This window comes from Babylonia areolata, chromosome 24 (genome assembly GCF_041734735.1).
Source record: "Babylonia areolata isolate BAREFJ2019XMU chromosome 24, ASM4173473v1, whole genome shotgun sequence".
Classification (NCBI taxonomy): Eukaryota; Metazoa; Mollusca; class Gastropoda; order Neogastropoda; family Buccinidae; genus Babylonia; species Babylonia areolata.
Window position 1 is genome coordinate 44,550,507 of NC_134899.1, and position 18,688 is coordinate 44,569,194.

At 46.1% G+C, this 18,688-nt stretch overlaps 1 protein-coding gene across 1 annotated transcript in view; it reads right to left on the reverse strand.

The window, feature by feature from the left end:
• Positions 1-663: 663 nt before the first annotated feature.
• LOC143298787 (uncharacterized) overlaps positions 664-18,688 on the reverse strand; it is an 80,286-nt gene continuing 62,261 nt past the window's right edge. The window contains exons 44-57 of the mRNA XM_076611749.1: positions 17,684-17,849; positions 16,853-17,131; positions 15,062-15,201; positions 14,513-14,657; positions 13,322-13,522; positions 12,088-12,291; positions 11,159-11,379; positions 10,226-10,518; positions 7,891-8,138; positions 6,066-6,281; positions 5,337-5,432; positions 4,473-4,822; positions 3,671-3,884; positions 664-2,965 (exon numbers count right to left, since the gene is read on the reverse strand). Coding sequence (XP_076467864.1) covers positions 2,688-2,965; positions 3,671-3,884; positions 4,473-4,822; positions 5,337-5,432; positions 6,066-6,281; positions 7,891-8,138; positions 10,226-10,518; positions 11,159-11,379; positions 12,088-12,291; positions 13,322-13,522; positions 14,513-14,657; positions 15,062-15,201; positions 16,853-17,131; positions 17,684-17,849 — 3,051 coding nt within the window. The 3' untranslated portion in view covers positions 664-2,687. The remainder of the gene's footprint in view (positions 2,966-3,670; positions 3,885-4,472; positions 4,823-5,336; positions 5,433-6,065; positions 6,282-7,890; positions 8,139-10,225; positions 10,519-11,158; positions 11,380-12,087; positions 12,292-13,321; positions 13,523-14,512; positions 14,658-15,061; positions 15,202-16,852; positions 17,132-17,683; positions 17,850-18,688) is intronic.

Here is an 18,688-nt window from a genome sequence, read left to right on the forward strand (position 1 = left end):
AGACGACGACGACGAGAGGAATGACAATGAGGAAAAGGAGAAAAAAGAAAAGAAAAAAAAAAGAAGAAGAGGAATGCCGGAGAAGCAGATCACTCACCAGAGGGAAATGTCGGTGCGGAGAAGGGGGAATAAAGAAATAGAAAAGAAATAAACAGGTTAAAGAATGAAAGAAAAGAAACTGAAATGAGAGAAAGAAAACAATATCAGAAGTCATGGTGATTTATGAGGATATAGCCCCCCCCCCCCCCCCCGTCCCTCCTCCTCCACACCCATTTCAATGAAAGGGAGCAAACCAAGTCAGCGTCACTGTAGAATGTTTTTACGATGTGCACTTCAGATGGACCATCCACGCATTGATTCTCCCTCTCGATCTCTCTCCTAAACACACACACACACCATGCATACACACACACACACGTTTCAAGTTTCACACACAGACACACACACACACACACACACCACGCGCACGCATACACACACACTTGAAACATAAAACGTGTGTGTGTGTGTGTGCGTGTGTGTGCATGCGTGCATGTGCGTGGTGTGTGTGTGTGTGTGTCGACGTTGCACCATAGTTGTACCTATAAGTTGTGCGTAAATGATGTCATTGCTTGCTAAAATGACTAAGAACACACAACTCAAACAATAAAGAACAGCTCAGAACACATGATTTAATGAGGAAAACAAAGACATAGGGAATAGAATAACACAGAGAATGAGTAGGGACAACAAAGGTTCCCAATGATACAACTGAATCTCACCGGATGGATGCAAAAGAAAGAAAATCTGAAACAATTATTGTTGGAACTTTATTCTTTTTTGTACCTGTGATAGACATAAACTTTAGATTAAACAACAAAACATGTATGGCTTGGTTTGGAATGGATTAAGGCAGAATTAATCAAAAGACACATATTCACCGGGATTAATTCAACATAGAACCCAGCAGCGGTTTTTAGATAAAAAGCTTTTGACTGAAGGTGCACACATGTCATAATGGCATTTTGTTTCTTTTTATTTAATGTGTACAAAAATATTAACTTCATTTTCTTTTTGACTCAGTGTGTACTTATAACCCAGCAGGTTTAAAAACTAAAATTTTAAGGTTTTTGACTCAAGGCGCACTGTCATAATAATGCAATCTTTATTTTTTTACTTAATGTGCACAATAACATTAATGACATTTCATTTTTTACTTAAAAAACACACAATGCAAATCGTATGCATACCAGCCATTCGACAATAGTGGTATAAAACCGAAGGACATTCATTTATTCTCCAAAACAATGAAAATCAGTTGTGGTTGAAAAAAAGAGTTGCTCATAAAGAATTTTTACTCAGAAAAATACTGACATGTACATGTCTAAAAGTCAGTCATTGTCGCAGTATATGCAAATAACTATTTCCATGAAAATATGTGGAGATAACTTTTGGTCCAATGCTGCTAAATATTACAATTAATTTGGTTGTAAAAACATGTATCAGAAAAGTAGCAGATTCGTTTTCGGACAATGCAGTTATAATTACATTGAAGTGATTATAAAGAATAGAGCAAAACACACCAGACGATGGAGCTGAAAATAACAGTGATAGTGCTGATGCAGTTGATGACGTAACTGTTTATTTCAACAATTTCGAACTGAAATGTTCAGGCATGTTTGCTGACGTCAATGTTTCAGTTTCAGTTTCAAAGAGGTATCAAAACGTGCGGGCAAATCCATATACGCTTCATCACATCTGCTGTTAAAACAACCAGTAGATGCCTGACTTTCGCATGAACCAACACGCTGATCAGGCCTTGTGAGCCTACCATACGTTTGTTTAATACACAGAAACAAAATGAAATACTGATAAAAGACAAAATCGACAGATAGCGTATGCTTAGGGTATGCGGAAGGCAAGCTTGAAATACCATAAAAGGAAAACCCACACAGACCTTTGCAAGAGTAATAATGTAAGACGCTTCCAAATGTTTTGAGGATGGTTACACAGAGAAAGCATATCTTGTTCTTACTGATAACGATATAAGTCCATTGCGAACAACACAATGGATTCAGACAAATCCTGACATATAATTAAACAGGAAAATAATTCTCATCAGATACTTTTAAATCGGTTGGCAACTGTTAGCCAGTACGGATTCTATATAGTCTGTTACCAACAAATTAATGCCTGGCTGAACGTAAAATGGTTCAGTTGTGCGAGGAAGAGAAACCCGTGTTGTTTTATGAAACTCTTCTCCTGTTCAAAACGTCTGAGCTAAATAATGTAACAACCTGGCTAAGAAACAAACAAATGTCGGCGGTGTGCTAATGAGTCATGTTTAGAGATTGGGGTTATCTCTGGTCGTAGACATCGATGTCATACAGACACAGCCCATTATTATTCTGATTGCCAGATTCCGTATTTACATACCTACTATGCAAAAGACAATCCAAATCTTTACAAAAATCATTTTTGAAAATATTTTACAAGAAAATTGTGGACGGTCAGTTATCACAGCCTCTCAAAATATATATGTAAATGGGTTATCACAGAACTTAATGGGTTATCACAGAACTTTAACTAACAAAAATAATGAATCAAAATCTTTTTTTTTGTTTTGAAAATCAGAAATATGATAAATTGAAATTTCTAGGCGTAAGCTACATGGACATTTTCCTTGGCCAGAAATCCAGGCCTGTGGTTTACAGCTGGACAGAAATGCTCTGGACAAAGTGAGCAAACTGTCCACAGGGGTCTACGGCCGTCACCACCACGTTCATGTTGAACGTCGCCGACTTGGCATGGGCAAGGGAGATCAACAGGCTGGTTTCCTGTGTTTTCTGCCACTGAATGATGTCCCCTCCTCCCACCACTGACCCAGCCGTCACCTCGTAGCTGAGGTCAAGGTCAGAGTGGAAGAGGTCAGGCCAGGACAAGGTCAGGTCAGAGCCGGAGAGGGAGGTTGTTATTTGACCACTGGCTGAAATATGGACACAAAAAATGTGAACCTCGGGATGTTACTTTTCTCTGGCTGAAATACATGAAACATGAAATATATGGACAACATAATGGGAGTTTAAAGATGTTTTAATTGTGGCTGAATATCAAAACATATCTTACCTGGACAACAAATGCCATTTTTTCCCCATTTGGCTGATATGGTAAACCCCCTGTCCAAAATAAGCAAAACCATCACATCAGACGAGCGAGCTAAGTCATCAGCATTACACAGAGACTGCTGTTGGAATCTCACCACCAGTTTGTAGAAAGAAGTATTAGTAAAATCCATAAGACTTTTTCAAGCAGTCAACAACCACTGCAGACTGATAATTTTAAAAGCTGATGAAGCCATGGTCCTTTAGATGTGTATGTGTGTGTGTGTGTGTGTGTGTGTGTGTGCGCGCGCGCGCGTGTGTTTTGTGTTTTGTGTGTGTGTGTGTGTGTGTGTGTGTGCGCCCGCGCGTGCATCCGTGTGTGTGTGTTTGTGTGTGTGTGTGTGTGTGTGTTTGTGATTATGAGTGAGTCTGTGTGTGTGTCTGTGACTGACTGTGTGTGTCTATGGGTGTCACGGTGTGTGTGTGTATGTGTGTGTGAGTGAGCGTCCCTGAGTGCGTGCTTGCGTGTTCGTGCGTGTATGCGTGCGCGGGCGTGTATGTGTGTGTGCGCATGCTGGTGCGTTCCCCACCTGTGACCTGTGGCCACTCAGGCAGGACGTCAGCCTGTGAGGTAGCCCCGGAAGTGACGTCACCCAGCACTGTGACTGGCCGCACGGTGAAGTTGTGGAGGGTGCGGGGGGAGAGGGGGGAGGAGGTCAGGTTCAGCAGGGCAGAGGTCAGCAGGAACGGCAACTCGGGGCTGCGGGTCACGTGACGCTCATCTTCACTGGACGCTGTCGCCACCTGACAAGAAGGCAAGAGGAACTGTGTTAAGAAAAATCACCTGGCGTATATATGTATATATATTTAAAGTATTATATGAAAACACATCAAATGCCAAACGGCAACACACATCAGATAGGCTAAACACAAATTACTGTCTTGCAAAAAACAAAACATCGAACTAGTGTTGACAAACTGAAGGAACACACAATTACTACTGCAGGCCTAACCACGCAGAAATGACCATCAAAAATAATTTACAAATCACTCTCAGGAAAGTTACCATTTATATGGGGCCAGAGTTGCTATTTGTGTTAAACTATGCTTGGGGTTTTTGAAAATTTGAGTGTCTACTCAGTCAACATTTACTCCGGTATTCGTAAAAAAATGAATACATAAAAATGTTTATGTGAATGTCGATAATCATTGACATACACATACAAAATATTAATAACATTAACACGTAAATATGCACATGCACACATGCGTTCGCACACACTGAGAGAAATACCCTCCGTACACACAACGCACACACACACACACACACACACACAGAAACACACACACACACACTCAACAATTCACCGGAACACGGCCTTTCCAACGTACCTCAAACCCCACAACAGGAACCTGTGAGGCAAACTCTCCCCAGCGCATGCGCACTCGATCTCCGAAGGCACGACAAGACTCCATCACGGGGTAGTGCGTCACACCATCCGGCAACAATGTGAGTGGCGTCATCTGCTGGCTGTTGTCGGCGGCGACTATGGTGACGCCGTCAGTTGCGGCCCATGCTGGAAGTCCCGCCATGTTGTAGCAGCGCACACTGACGTGGACGGTGAGGGGCAAGGGGAGTGCAGCCAGGGCGTCAGTGACGTTAGCGCTGACAGTGAAGGTGCCCGGAGCCGTGGGAATGGCGGTCTGGAAGGGCTGGACGTCACTTCCGCCCGATACTCTGCCTGTCACGGAGGACGTGTTTCGTCATGTTCCGTCACACATACCGGTGATTGCATATACATGGTTTTTCCACTTACATGATAACTGATTTATTCTGAATGATTATCAGTCCAAACTAAGGTTCTGAAGAAGCCACTATCAGGGAACACATTGGAATACATTATTATGGTGATACGAAAATGACCTTAAACTACCTACAGCATATTGACAGGCGGACACAGAGGACTATACATGGTGACGATAAGATGAGCTTGGCCTACCTATATCCCACTGACAGGTGAACAGAGGACTACTCATGATGATGACAAGATGACCTTGACCTACCTATATCCCACTGACAGGTGGACAGAGGACTACTCATGATGACGACAAGATGACCTTGACCTACCTATATCCCACTGACAGGTGGACAGAAGACTACTCATGATGACGACAAGATGACCTTGACCTACCTATATCCCACTGACAGGTGGACAGAGGACTGCTCATGATGATGACAAGATGACCTTGACCTACCTACAGCCCACTGACAGGTGGACACAGACGACTCCGGATCAGCGACGGACCAACGGGCAGAGATCACGTGACTGATTTGGTAGTTCACGTCATCACCTGCACATCGAACGACCTTTGTACGTCACTGTCTGTTGACCTTTTTTACCTATGCAAAGCCACTTCTTTTCTTTCACTCCCCCCCACCCCTCCATAAAACATGTAAAACATCATCGAACAACACTGGTCAACATGTATGATGATTATCAAACTACGAAACATGATGTGAATGCTAATCATTTCCACTACATCAGTATTAGTTTTGTGTCAACAAGACATTACCGGCCCAGAAAATTTGATAATAAAATTGATAAAAACTGAAAGCATGAATGATATATAATGAACATGTACATATCACAGTTCAGAGACCAAACCAGACATTACTGCTATTATTGTTGATACTTATATGTCGCCTATCTTTGGTCCGAAACCAGAATCAAAGTACTTTACAAACACGTTATTTACACTGCAGGCTACCTACCTGGGTAGAACTGACAGACAGCTGACTCAAAGCGCTGATCATACGTTCCCTGTGTCATTCAATCACGCTCCAGTCACGCGAACGCACACAGGACATCAGAAAAGAACTAACAAAAAAACTCCCCCCCTAAAAAACAACAACACACACACACAAAACAAAAACAACAAAAACCAGATAAAACAACATGGGTGTTTTCCAGCCAGGCTCCTGACCTGTCTGTCCATCCAGGACACTGGTGAAGACGGGAGGGGTCATGTCAACCACCAAGGGCCGGGAGTGGGCCACTGACGTCAGCCCTGCCGCGTTCCTGGCCAGCACCGTGACGTGGAGCTGAGTGCCGTGCGTCACAGAGAGACCCGACAGGGAGGCGTGCTGACGTCTGCCCACGCTGAGAAAGTCCTGCAGCTGGACCCCTCCTGCTGTGGTGCCTGGTGGAGAGACACAGAGCGATGACAGGGGAGAGAGGGAGACATGATGATGATATGATGACAGGGGAGAGGGGGAGACATGACGATGATATGATGACAAGACAGAGAGGGAGACATGACGATGATATGATGACAGGGGAGAGAGGGAGACATGACGATGATATGATGACAGGGGAGAGAGGGAGACATGACGATGATATGATGACAGGGGAGAGAGGGAGACATGATGATGATATGATGACAGGGGAGAGAGGGACACATGATGATGATATGATGACAGGGGAGAGGGGGAGACATGATGATGATATGATGACAGGAGAGAGAGGGAGACATGACGATGATATGATGACAGGGGAGAGAGGGAGACATGACGATGATATGATGACAGGGGAGAGAGAGTGAGACATGACGATGACATCATAACAGTGGACAGAGGGAGACATGACGTTGATATGATGACAGGAGAGAGAGGGGGAGACATGACAGAACAAATGACAAAGGTAACAAGGGATAGGGGAAGACAGAACAGATAGAACAGCGGACAGAATTTATGACGATGTTAACAATGGATTGGGGAAGACAGGAGAGATAACTATAGCAAGGGACAGAGCTTGTGACAAGGATAACAATGGATGTTGGAAGGCAGATCAGTTACCTTTACCAGGGGACGGAAGAGATAGCAATACTTACAGGGGATAAATGAAGACATGACAAAGATAACAAGGGATAGGGGAGGAAAGGCAGGACAGGTATAACAAAGGATAAAGACAATGACAGGGGGTACAAGGCAAGACAATAATGACAGGTGGTAGGAGAAGACAGGACGATAATAACACAGGGTAGAAGGCATGAAGATAATGACAAGGTTCAGGGACAAAACAGTTATAACAGGGAACAGAAAAAATGACAAGGTTCAGGGACAAAACAGTTATAACAGGGAACAGAAGACATGACAAGGTTCAGGGACAATACAGTTATAACAGGGAACAGAAGACATGACAAGGTTCAGGGACAATACAGTTATAACAGGGAACAGAAGACATGACAAGGTTCAGGGACAATACAGTTATAACAGGGAACAGAAAACATGACAAGGTTCAGGGACAAAACAGTTATAACAGGGAACAGAAAACATGACAAGGTTCAGGGACAAAACAGTTATAACAGGGAACAGAAGACATGACAAGGTTCAGGGACAATACAGTTATAACAGGGAACAGAAGACATGACAAGGTTCAGGGACAATACAGTTATAACAGGGAACAGAAGACATGACAAGGTTCAGGGACAATACAGTTATAACAGGGAACAGATGACATGACAAGGAATACAGGGGGTATGGAAACAGGAGAACCATAACGGAGTAAAACACATGACAATAAAGGGAGCAGAAGGCATGACAACGATAAAAGGGGACAGGGGAGGCATGACAATGATAACTGGGAGTAGGAGACGACCTTGATGGGATGACGGGGGATAGGAGAAGACACGTGAATGATGACAGGGAAGACAACCCGTGAACGTTTTTATGGATATATACAATTCCAAAACACACACACACACACACACACACACGCACACATACACACACACACACACACACACTGACCAAGGGCCCACTGATAGTCGACAATGGGCGAGACGTCCTCGTCAAAGTGCCAAGAGATTTGAACCACCGACCACTCGGCCAGAAAGACCCCGCTCCACTTCATGGCCAATTCCTGTCCGCCTGCCCCCACCCTGGCCACCTCCTCCAGCGTGACGTCATCCACGGCCAACTGCTGGTCTGGGGAGGTGGTGGTGGTGGTGATGGTGACGGTCATGGTGGGGGAGGGGGCGGTGGCCAGGTAGTGAAAGCTGCACACGTGTGGAGGTGACTTCACTGATTTCAGCTTCTTGTGTGGTGTGGTATGGTATGGACTGGAGCTGTGCTGTGCTGTGCGGTGTAGTCTGGTGTGGTGTGGAGTGGAGTGGAGTGGAGTCGAGCTGTGTGGGGTGGAGTGGTGTGGAGTGGAGTGGAGTGGAGTGGTGCGGTGTGGAGTGGAGTGGAGTGGAGTGGTGTGGTGTGGTGTGGAGTGGAGTGGTGTGGTGTGGTGTGGTGTGGTGTGGAGTGGTGTGGTGTGGAGTGGAGTGGAGTGGAGTGGAGTGGTGTGGTGTGGTGTGGAGTGGAGTGGAGTGGTGTGGTGTGGAGTGGAGTGGAGTGGAGTGGTGCGGTGTGGAGTGGAGTGGAGTGGAGTGGAGTGGTGTGGAGTGGAGTGGTGTGGTGTGGTATGGAGTGGAGTGGAGTGGTATGGAGTGGAGTGGTGTGGAGTGGAGTGGTGTGGAGTGGTATGGAGTGAGTGGTGTGGAGTGGAGTGGTGTTGTGTGGAATGGAGTGGAGTGGAGTGGAGTGGAGTGGAGTGGTGTGGTGTGGTGTGGTGTGGTGTGGTGTGGAGTGGAGTGGAGTGGAGTGGAGTGGTGTGGTGTGGAGTGGAGTGGAGTGGAGTGGTGTGGTGTGGTGTGGAGTGGAGTGGAGTGGAGTGGTGTGGAGTGGAGTGGCGTGGAGTGGTGTGGAGTGGAGTGGCGTGGAGTGGAGCGGTGTGGTATGGTGTGGTGTGGAGTGGTGTGGTGTGGAGTGGAGTGGAGTGGTGTGGAGTGGAGCGGTGTGGTATGGTGTGGTGTGGAGTGTGGTGGAGTGGAGCGGAGTGGAGTGAAGTGGAGTGGAGCGGAGTGGAGTGAAGTGGAGTGGAGTGGTGTGGAGTGGAGTGGAGTGGTGTGGTGTGGTGTGGAGTGGAGTGGTGTGGTGTGGTGTGGTGTGGTGTGGAGTGGAGTGGAGTGTGGTGGAGTGGAGTGGAGTTGAGTTGTGTGGAGTGGAGTTGTGTGGTTGGAGTGGAGTTGTGTGGTGTGGTGTGGAGTTGCGTTGTGTGGAGTGAAGTTGTGTGGTTGGAGTGGAGTTGTGTGGTGTGGTGTGGAGTGGAGTGGAGTGGAGTGGAGTGGAGTGGAGTTGTGTGGTTGGAGTGGAGTTGTGTGGTTGTAGTGGAGTTGTGTGGTGGAGTGGAGTGGAGTTGAGTTGTGTGGAGTGGAGTTGTGTGGTTGGAGTGGAGTGTGGTGGAGTGGAGTGGAGTGGAGTGGAGTTGTGTGGTTGGAGTGGAGGAGTGGAGTTGTGTGGTTGTAGTGGAGTTGTGTGGTGGAGTGGAGTTGAGTTGAGTTGTGTGGAGTGGAGTTGTGTGGTGGGGAGTGGAGTGGAGTGGAGTGGAGTGGAGTGGAGTTGTGTTGTGTTGTGTTGTGTTGAGTTGTGTTGTGTTGTGCTCTGCTCTGCCGTGTTGTGTTACTTTTGTAGCATGCCCACTTTGTTAGAAAATCAAACACGCTTCCATACAGAAAATCAATAACAAAAAAGAAGTGGTGCTGCACTGTGGCAACGCTCGTGCAGAACAGCCCGAATTTTATACAGAGGATCATGTTGTGATGAAAAAAAGATGCACAATACAATGCAATGCAATACAATTGTATGCCATGATAAACAGTAATACAATGCAACACAATATGACAAAAAACGACATCATATACAATACAATGCAATACAATACAATTCAATATAGTACAACACAAACCACAAACCAAACAAAATGGAATGCACTGGAATGCAGTGTAATACAACAGAATTCAACACAATACAACTCAATACAATACAATACATTACCATACTATACAATACAGTAATGCACTGTAATGCAATGCAATGTGATGCAATGCAGTGCAAAGTGATACAACTGTATGCTGTGAAAAAGACAAATACAATACAATGCAATACAATGCATTGTAATGCAGTGCAATACAATACAAGATACACTTGCTTTTCATCTGAAAAAAAAAGAACAACAACAGGTAACGACACACACACATACATAAACCACAGGGACAGTTCATCAACAAGACCACATCACCTTCATTGTCAACTTTACCTGTGCCACAACATGACGGGGTCGCCCTCTGTGTCACACACCCCGACACACAGACTGGGGTCCAGGGCGAAGGGCGTGGTGACCTCCCCTACAGTCACGTGGCCAGTGACTGGCCGCTGATTGGGCAGCGCGTTGTGGGGGTGTGCCAGGCGGACAGACAGGCGGTAGAGATGCCCGGGGGTCAATCCTGAGGCGGTCTGTCGCAGGGTTCCCGTCACCACCACGTGCTGCACGCCTGCTGCCGACACCGTGTGGTGCGGGCGGTGCAGGGTCACGCATGACCCCTTTGTCACCTGATCCCATGGCAAATCGTTAATACATGCATTATAGTTAGTTAGTTAATGGTTGAAGGCCCAAAAGGCGTTTTACAGTCATATGAGCGCTGGATTCACATCCACGGTGTCCAGGGCTCTGTAGAGAAAGGTGCAGCTGATTCCTCTCCTTGCAGACACACGCACACACATGTGCACACACACACACACACACGTGCACACACAGACACACTGCTCATGTGAGCACATTGCTCATATTCCTGGAAATTTCTCATTATCTTTTTGACTTTGACAATTAACACTCTCCCCTCCCCGTTATACTTTCCATCCACCCAAAAAAGGGGGGATGTGGGAGGCGTGGGGGGAAGGGAGAGAGAGAGAGAAAGCGGGAGAGAGAGAGAGAAGGAGAAAAGGAGAGAGAGAGAAACAGAGAGAGAAACAGAGCGATAGAGAGAATGAGAGAGAGAGACACAGAGAGAGAAAGACAGCGAGAGAGAGTGAGAGAGAGGGAGAGAGAGAGAACTCAGAACTGAAAACGTTTTATAATCAAGGATTAAGGCTGGGCCTATTCTTCCAATCTGTCCTTGCAACAGAGAGACAGACAGACAGACAGAGAGACAGAGATGAACCAACCCAGACACCAGCCAGCCCCAACACCCACCTGCCAGGAAGAGGGCGGCGCGGGGTCACAGTCCGTCAGGTTGTTGTTGAGGGCGGTGTCCTCCTCAAACGACGGGTTGTTGAGCAGGTTGACACCACCCGTGTACACCATCTCCACCACCTCCGGCCCTGACCCGTCCACCCTGACCCCGTCAGACACCCTCACCTCTGACCTCTGACCCGAGGCGTCCTGGGCGTACACCTTGCTGTACATGGTGGTGCCTGTCAAACGAGAGGTGGCTGCAGTGAACCAACAGTGTGCAGCGCTGGCCTCGTGGGGACACGGCCGTCCATGAAGTGAGAGAATCTGAGGGTGCGGGACCGAATCTCACACTCGCCAGATTTTTCTCCTCCACTAGTCTTTGAGTAGTGGTGGTCTGGACGCTAGTCATTTGCATGACACAATAAGCAGAGGTCCCGTGTGCAGAATGCACTTAGCGCACATAAAAGAATCCTTAGCACCAAAAAGATTGTCTCTGGCAAAAATATCTAATGTACAAGACTGAGTTAAGCCCGACACAGGCAACGAATGGTGAACGCCTGAAGGCAGCTCCCAAACAGACAGGTAGGCAGACTGCTGCAAAAGTGACTTCCTGTTTGTGAAGCACTCAGAGTTTGGTTTCTAACTGAAGACAGGCAATATCTACATGTAAATAACGATAATAACATTACGAGAAAAGAAAAGATGAGAGGTAACAAGAAACAAAGAGAGAGGAAGGAGAGAGAGAGAGAGAGAGAGAGAGAGAGGAAGAGCATGTAAAATCTTTAATGGCTAATCTTTTTACATCTTTAACGTCGGGGTATCAGAGTTCAGTAATGGAATTTCTCCGAAACGTTTCGTGAAAAATAACGTCGTCTCCATTTGTTTTTCTTCATGATCAAAACAATGGGACTTATAGTCTTTCACCGCTCACACCATTTTGTTCCTACCCTGATCAACAGACGGTGTAATCTGCGAACTGGCTGACGTCATCAAGCCAACGTCAGTGGGCGAGATGATGTCACAGAGATCAGGGGTGGCATCCGTGCCCACACACCACACGTAGTGACGCACACCGGAACCCACGTCATAGAAGCCGTGCCAGGTGGCGCTCACAGAGCTGTTGGAGGACTGGTAATCTATGTCTCCCATTCCTGGCATGGAGAAAAAGAATGGACTTCATCATTGTGTTTAGATGTTAGATGTACTTTGGTTTTAATGGTCAGAACAAATAACTCTAATCACCAAGGTTACAACAAACCTTTCTATCACTATGTGTACAACAACGTCTCTAGTTACTCAGGTTACAATAAACCCCTCTAAGCACCAAAATCACAACAAACCTTTCTAATCACCAACATCTCAACAAACATCTCTAATCACCAAGGCTACAATAAACCCCTCTAATCACCAACATCTCAACAAATGTCTCTAATCACCAAGGTTACAGAAAACCCTTAATCACCATCATTACGACAAACCACTCTAATCACCGAAGTTATAACAAACCTCTTGATAACAAACACCTCAAAAAACCTCTCCAATCACCAACATCACAACACACCTCTATAATAACCACCATGGCAACAAACCTCTCCTATCACGAACATCACAACGTAACTCTGTTCACAAGCATCACAACAACTCTTTGATTACCGATATCATAACAAACCGCTTTAATCACCATCACAACAAACCTCTTTAATCACCAAAATCACTGCGAACCTCTCTTATCAGTAACATAACAAAACTCTCTAATCACCAACGTCTCAACAAATGTCTCTAATCACCAACTTCACAACAAACCTCTTTAATAACTAAGATCAAACATCGAAATACGGGGTCGTAGTGGCCAGATGTGAAACAGGTCTTGGTTTTTTCTTCAGTGTGGAAAGTTTCAAACTGGCGTGAGTGTATTAGCCTAACCTGTCAGTTGAAGGGAGTGGGTTTAATGTGGCCATGTACACTGAATCCCTTTTTCCTATCAAAAATACCTCACAAAATCAGAGCAGCAAGTCCCAGAAAACCAAACCATCTGTCAGACTACCATCCAACCCATTCACTCAGCCATCGACATTTGATTGACCAACCAACCAGACCAGCCAACAAACCAACCAACCAGGACAACACACACACACACACACACACACACACACACACACACACACACAGAGCCAACGCTACCTGCCCCATCCCACACGGCCCCGCCCTCTGGTGGTTTGCTGTCCAATGAAAAGCCGTCAGACACGTCCCACGTGACCAGCCCACTGCTGCCATCTGCCGTCACTGTGCTGTAGTACACAGTGCTCTCATCCAGTGCCAGGCCCTGGAGGTCAAGGTCACTGGCGTTTCCCGCCAGGAGGTCCGAGGCGTAGATGTCGGCAGCTGTACAGAGCAACATCATGACGTGAAGATGTCGGCTGGACAGACCATCACGTGAACAGTCTGTAGCCGTACAGAGCAACATCAATGACATGAAAATGTCAGCTGGAGTGACAAGCATCATCAGGCGATCACCTGACATTTTACATTGTTTCCAAAAGTCCAGCTGTTCGCTCTAAAAATATATTCATGTCAAACACTAAACTTGGTCACAAAAACAGCATGGTATGTTATCATAACCATTAAGCTCCTTAAGGCAAATAAAACCTGGCTGTACTGAGCACGTCAGCTCTTCCACTTAATGAAGGATGTGCTGAATACGTCCACATTAAACTGCAAGTTATTGCCCGACCATATCGACATTAAAAAAAAAAGGAGTAACCAAAACTTAAGTGACTGTTTACATTCTAAACAGACATCTATGTTCATCACCTGACAGACGTGTTCTACACTTTCCCTGTCAGGACAAGGTCCTTCAGTCAAAGTTCCTTCTCATTCACCGCCCCCACCCAAAGGAACTCCTTGCCATACATTCCCAGTCCACTTCCAGCTTTAAAACTAACATCAAGACTCATCTGTTCAAAACTACCTTTAATTTGATGCATTGTTTTATCAGTTTGTAACGTTCATTACTTGGTAAGACTTACCTGCATGTTTTGATGGATGGTATTGTACTTGTCACTGGAACTATTATACTGTAAAGTGCATAGAGCAAAATTTATTTGATTATGTGCTATATAAATAAACGTATCATTAGTGCTATCATTCTTCTTCTGTCACAATTATTGTTGTTGTAACTATTGTTATTATTATTATTATTATTTCATATTCTTCCTCTTCTTCTTCGTTCATGGGCTGCAACTCCTACGTTCACTCGTTTGAACACAAGTGGGCTTTTTCGTGAATGACCGTTTTTACCCCGCAATGTGGACAGCCATACCCCGTTTTCAATGTTTTCTTATCGTATTCTCGTATTTTGCTGACTCAGCTTACCTTCTGGTCGAGTTCCGATGAACACCTGAAAATTATTGATGGGCGTTGACGACACGAACTTCCCAGTCCAGCTGATGTACACAGACTGTGGTGACGTCATAAAGTCCACATCCTTCGTGCTGTCAGCCGAGGTGTGCTCTTTTATCTGCAACCAGTCGTGTGTATAGACAGACTACACTGAAGGGTGCTTATAAAGAGTACCAATCACTTTCATCGTTTATTTCTTATTTTGCTTCGTTTTGTTACCTGGCTTAAAAGGTAGATTAAGGTGAAAGATGCCACAGTGCTTTATGGAGACCAGGGCATTGAACTCATATCTGCTGTGTGTAGGCCTCAGCATGGGAAGGTGGGGCCCAATACTTTCCTTCAGCCATTTAACACTCCCCAACACGAAATCTGGTAACCCATTCACACATCGGTGGAGTGAGGCAGATCAGAGTAAACTGCTTTTTACAAGGCCACATCATCACGCTGACACAGGGAACAAATGATGCAAAAAGAGGAGGGGAGGGTGTGGGGGTTGGGGGGGTGCAGGAAGGTGGGGCGTACCGCTCTGGCCACCAGGGTGGTGGTGGAGGGACTGGAGGGCACGGGGACGATGCCATCTGACTTGAAGATGGCGTAGCTGCCGTCCGCGTACCAAGCACGTACAAAGGTGGAGTACGCCAGTCTGGCCGTCAGCTTGACGTCTGTACACAGACAGGGGACAGGGAGGGACAGACAGCGTCACGTGGGGACACAGTTACACAGCGTCACTTCTGTACACAGGCTTAGACAGCATCGCGTCTTTGTATAGTGAGGGTTAGACAGACAAAAGAATAGACACTCGTCATGTATTTACACAGACAGGGTTAGACAGACAGAGAACCAAAAAGAACAGACAGCGTCACGTGTGGACACAGTTACACAGAGTCACGTCTGTACACAGACATAGGACAGAAAAGAGCAGACAGTGTTACGTCATTACAAAGACAGTGTTAGACCGACAGAAAGAGAACCGAACCAGCCGCCGTGGCGAAGTGGTTAGCGTCGCGGACTGACGGCTGGGAGGACGCGGGTTCGAATCCCAGCGGAGGTGGGTTTTTCGGCCAGTGGCCGGCTCCTACCCAGAGTTGAGTGTGCTGTGGGCTTAAATGGGGAGACTGGGACCACACAGTCGAGTGTCATCCACTTCAAGGATGCGTCTTTGGGTGTGTTGCTCTAATTAACTGACCAACACTGCAAGTGTCTGTATCTCTCGGGCCTGGTTAACGCCGGGATATCATTATGACAGGAAGCGTAGAGTACAGCCTTGTCACGTAGTCCCAAACCAAAATGGACCTCCATAGCAACATCGTCATCATCATCGTCATCCTCCTTCTCCTTCATCGTCATCAATATAAACAAAATAGTCTCAGAGTCTGTGGCCTTTCATGCCCTGCTCTCACGGTGACCTCAGTTTCGATACCCCTCCACTTCCGTGCTTGGGGTGAGTCCTGTCAATGTCGTCAGATTCATGGGGGGGCTGTTGTTTGAGGGACGTGGTGGCGGTCTCCACTCTGGGAGAGACGCTCACTCAGTCTGGCTCCGCGACTAAGCCATTATTGTCGTTAGTAGGGGGCTTAGTAGGTGGTGTCCTAAGTACGTTAAAACAGAACAGGCACCACTGAACACCACCGAAGTGACTCAGCAGCAGTGCAGGGTCTCCTCTGGTGTGTGGCCTCCAGGCGACCTAACATCGATGGTTCCCTGTGGACTGCCGACGCTGGAACTGCGACGGACGAACCCGGGTGTGGCCGTGTATGGTGGAATCTAAATGAGCGGCGTGGGAGTAATGCCACTGAAACGGCGCAGATTATGGGGCAGCGAAAAAAAAAAAAAAAAAAAAGAACCGAAAAGACTAGCATCAGGTATTGACAGTTACAGAAAGTCATGTCTGTACACGCACAGACGACCAAGGAAGTACAACCCATTTAAGCACATAACAGAACATGGTGCAGTACAGTTGTGTACAATGTCACATGGTTTTCCACAAAGCACATGAACTGTACTGCACTATACTGCACTGTACAAAACTGTAGGTATACTCTGCTCATTGCGACATTTGCACACTGACTTACAGGAACGTCAGTTGATAAAATAAAAAGGAGCAAGAACACAAACAAGGAAGGGTGGAGGAAAAAGGAATGGATGAAACAGGAGGAGAAGGACGAGGATGTCGTCAGCATGACTGTGCTGAGAAAGACAAAGAAGAAGAAAAATGAGTATCAGAATGTGGGAAAAAAAGGAGGAGGAAGAGGAGGACGAAGAGGAAGAGGTAGAAGAGGATGAGGAAGAAAAGGAGGGCAGCATCAGGTATACCTTGCGGCAATACAATCAGGGAAGAAGTACGAAGGCCAACATCTCTCCACAATCTGTCAGTCACAATGTTAAACACGCCCTTGGGCGTGACCTCATTGCTGCGTCCTGCGCTGATCTCGTAACGGATTGGCTGAAGGCCCTGAGACGTGGTCACCCGCCATGTGGCAGCCAGATACGATTGGCTGGCTTGGTAGGAAGCTGATGACGTCACTGGTGAAGGGGTGTTGGTGAGGCGAAGGTCATCTTGGTCAAGGACGGTCAGTAGCGCGTTGGGGTTGTCTGTGGTGATAGGGGAGGGGCAACAATTTTGAACACGTTCCCTACGTGCAGTGCTACAGCAAAAAAGAGACTGTGGAACTGTAAATATTTACGAAGATATGCACATAAACTGTTGACATTTTGTTATTATGTGTCTCACTTCCTCAGGAACACCAGACGGGATGTAACTTAATTCAGTCCATATTGTCTGTTGCTGAGGCCATCTTTGAGGTGAAACCTCCACATAAACCCTCCATACCCCCTGTGTACTGTGTGCACATAGACACAAACCCCTCCTCACAATTTATATACTGAGTAGAATGCTTGCTTGTTGGAAATGCATCCACGTTTGTAAAATGCTTAAGAGTATCCTGGTAATATAATGATGATAATAATAATGGGAATGATAATAATTATAATACTAAGGAGGAAAAGAAGAAGAATAGTTGTATTAGTTGTAGGCCTAGTAGTAGTATTAGAAGTAAGAAGCAGAAGCAGAAGATGAGGAAGAAGAAGCAGAAGAAGAAGAAGGAGAAGAAGGAATACAGAAACACCACCACAGAACCCCCTCACCCTCTGTGTGCTGTGTGCAGGAGGTGGACGGACCACACGTGGCGCCCTGCACGCCGCACACGCAGTGGGAGAGACAGTTGAAAGGGGAACAACGTCTGACGAGCTCCAGTGATCCCCCCTGGATCAGCTGTAACTGGGACAGGGCTGGGTGACTCAGCAGACCCACCTGTACGCACACACACACACACACACACACACACACACACGTACACACACAAATATACAAATACTCATGCCTGGACACATACTTACCACCCACCCCCACCCACCCCCGAAAACCCCCAACAAAAACAACAGTAACAACAAGAACAAACCAACCAAGAACACATGGACTAAAAAAAAAAACAGACCATTTTAAGTGGAAACTCAACGGCTCTATACCCTTTACAAACAACTAACAAGATGCAATATATTCAAATGAATAAATAAATTTATAGATATTATATATATATATACCCCATGATTATCCATACACATCACGGTTTGGGTGCAGTGTGGTGTTACACTCACCCCATATTTATTCATACATATCAATGAGTGCGTGTAGTGTGGTGTGTACACATACCCTATATTTATTAACATGTATTATGGTGTGGAGGCAGTACGGTGTGTCAAGTACCCTATATTCATTAACACTTATCATGGTGTGTGTGCAGTGCGGTGTATACACGAATCCTATATTTTTTTATCTACACACATTATGGTGTGTGTGTAGTATGGTATGTTCACGTACTCCATATTTATCTATACACATCATGTGTGTGTGTAGTGTGGTGTGTACACGTACTCCATATTTATCTATACATATTGTGTGTATGCAGTGTGGTGTGTCCACGTTTAACTACACATATCATGGTGTGTGCAGCGTGGTGTTATCAACACATATCACAGTGTGTGCAGTGTGGTGTGTGCACGTACCCTGTATTTATCAACACATATCACGGTGTGTGTGCAGTGTGGTGTGTGCATGTACCCTATAGTTATCCAGATATATCATGGTGTGTG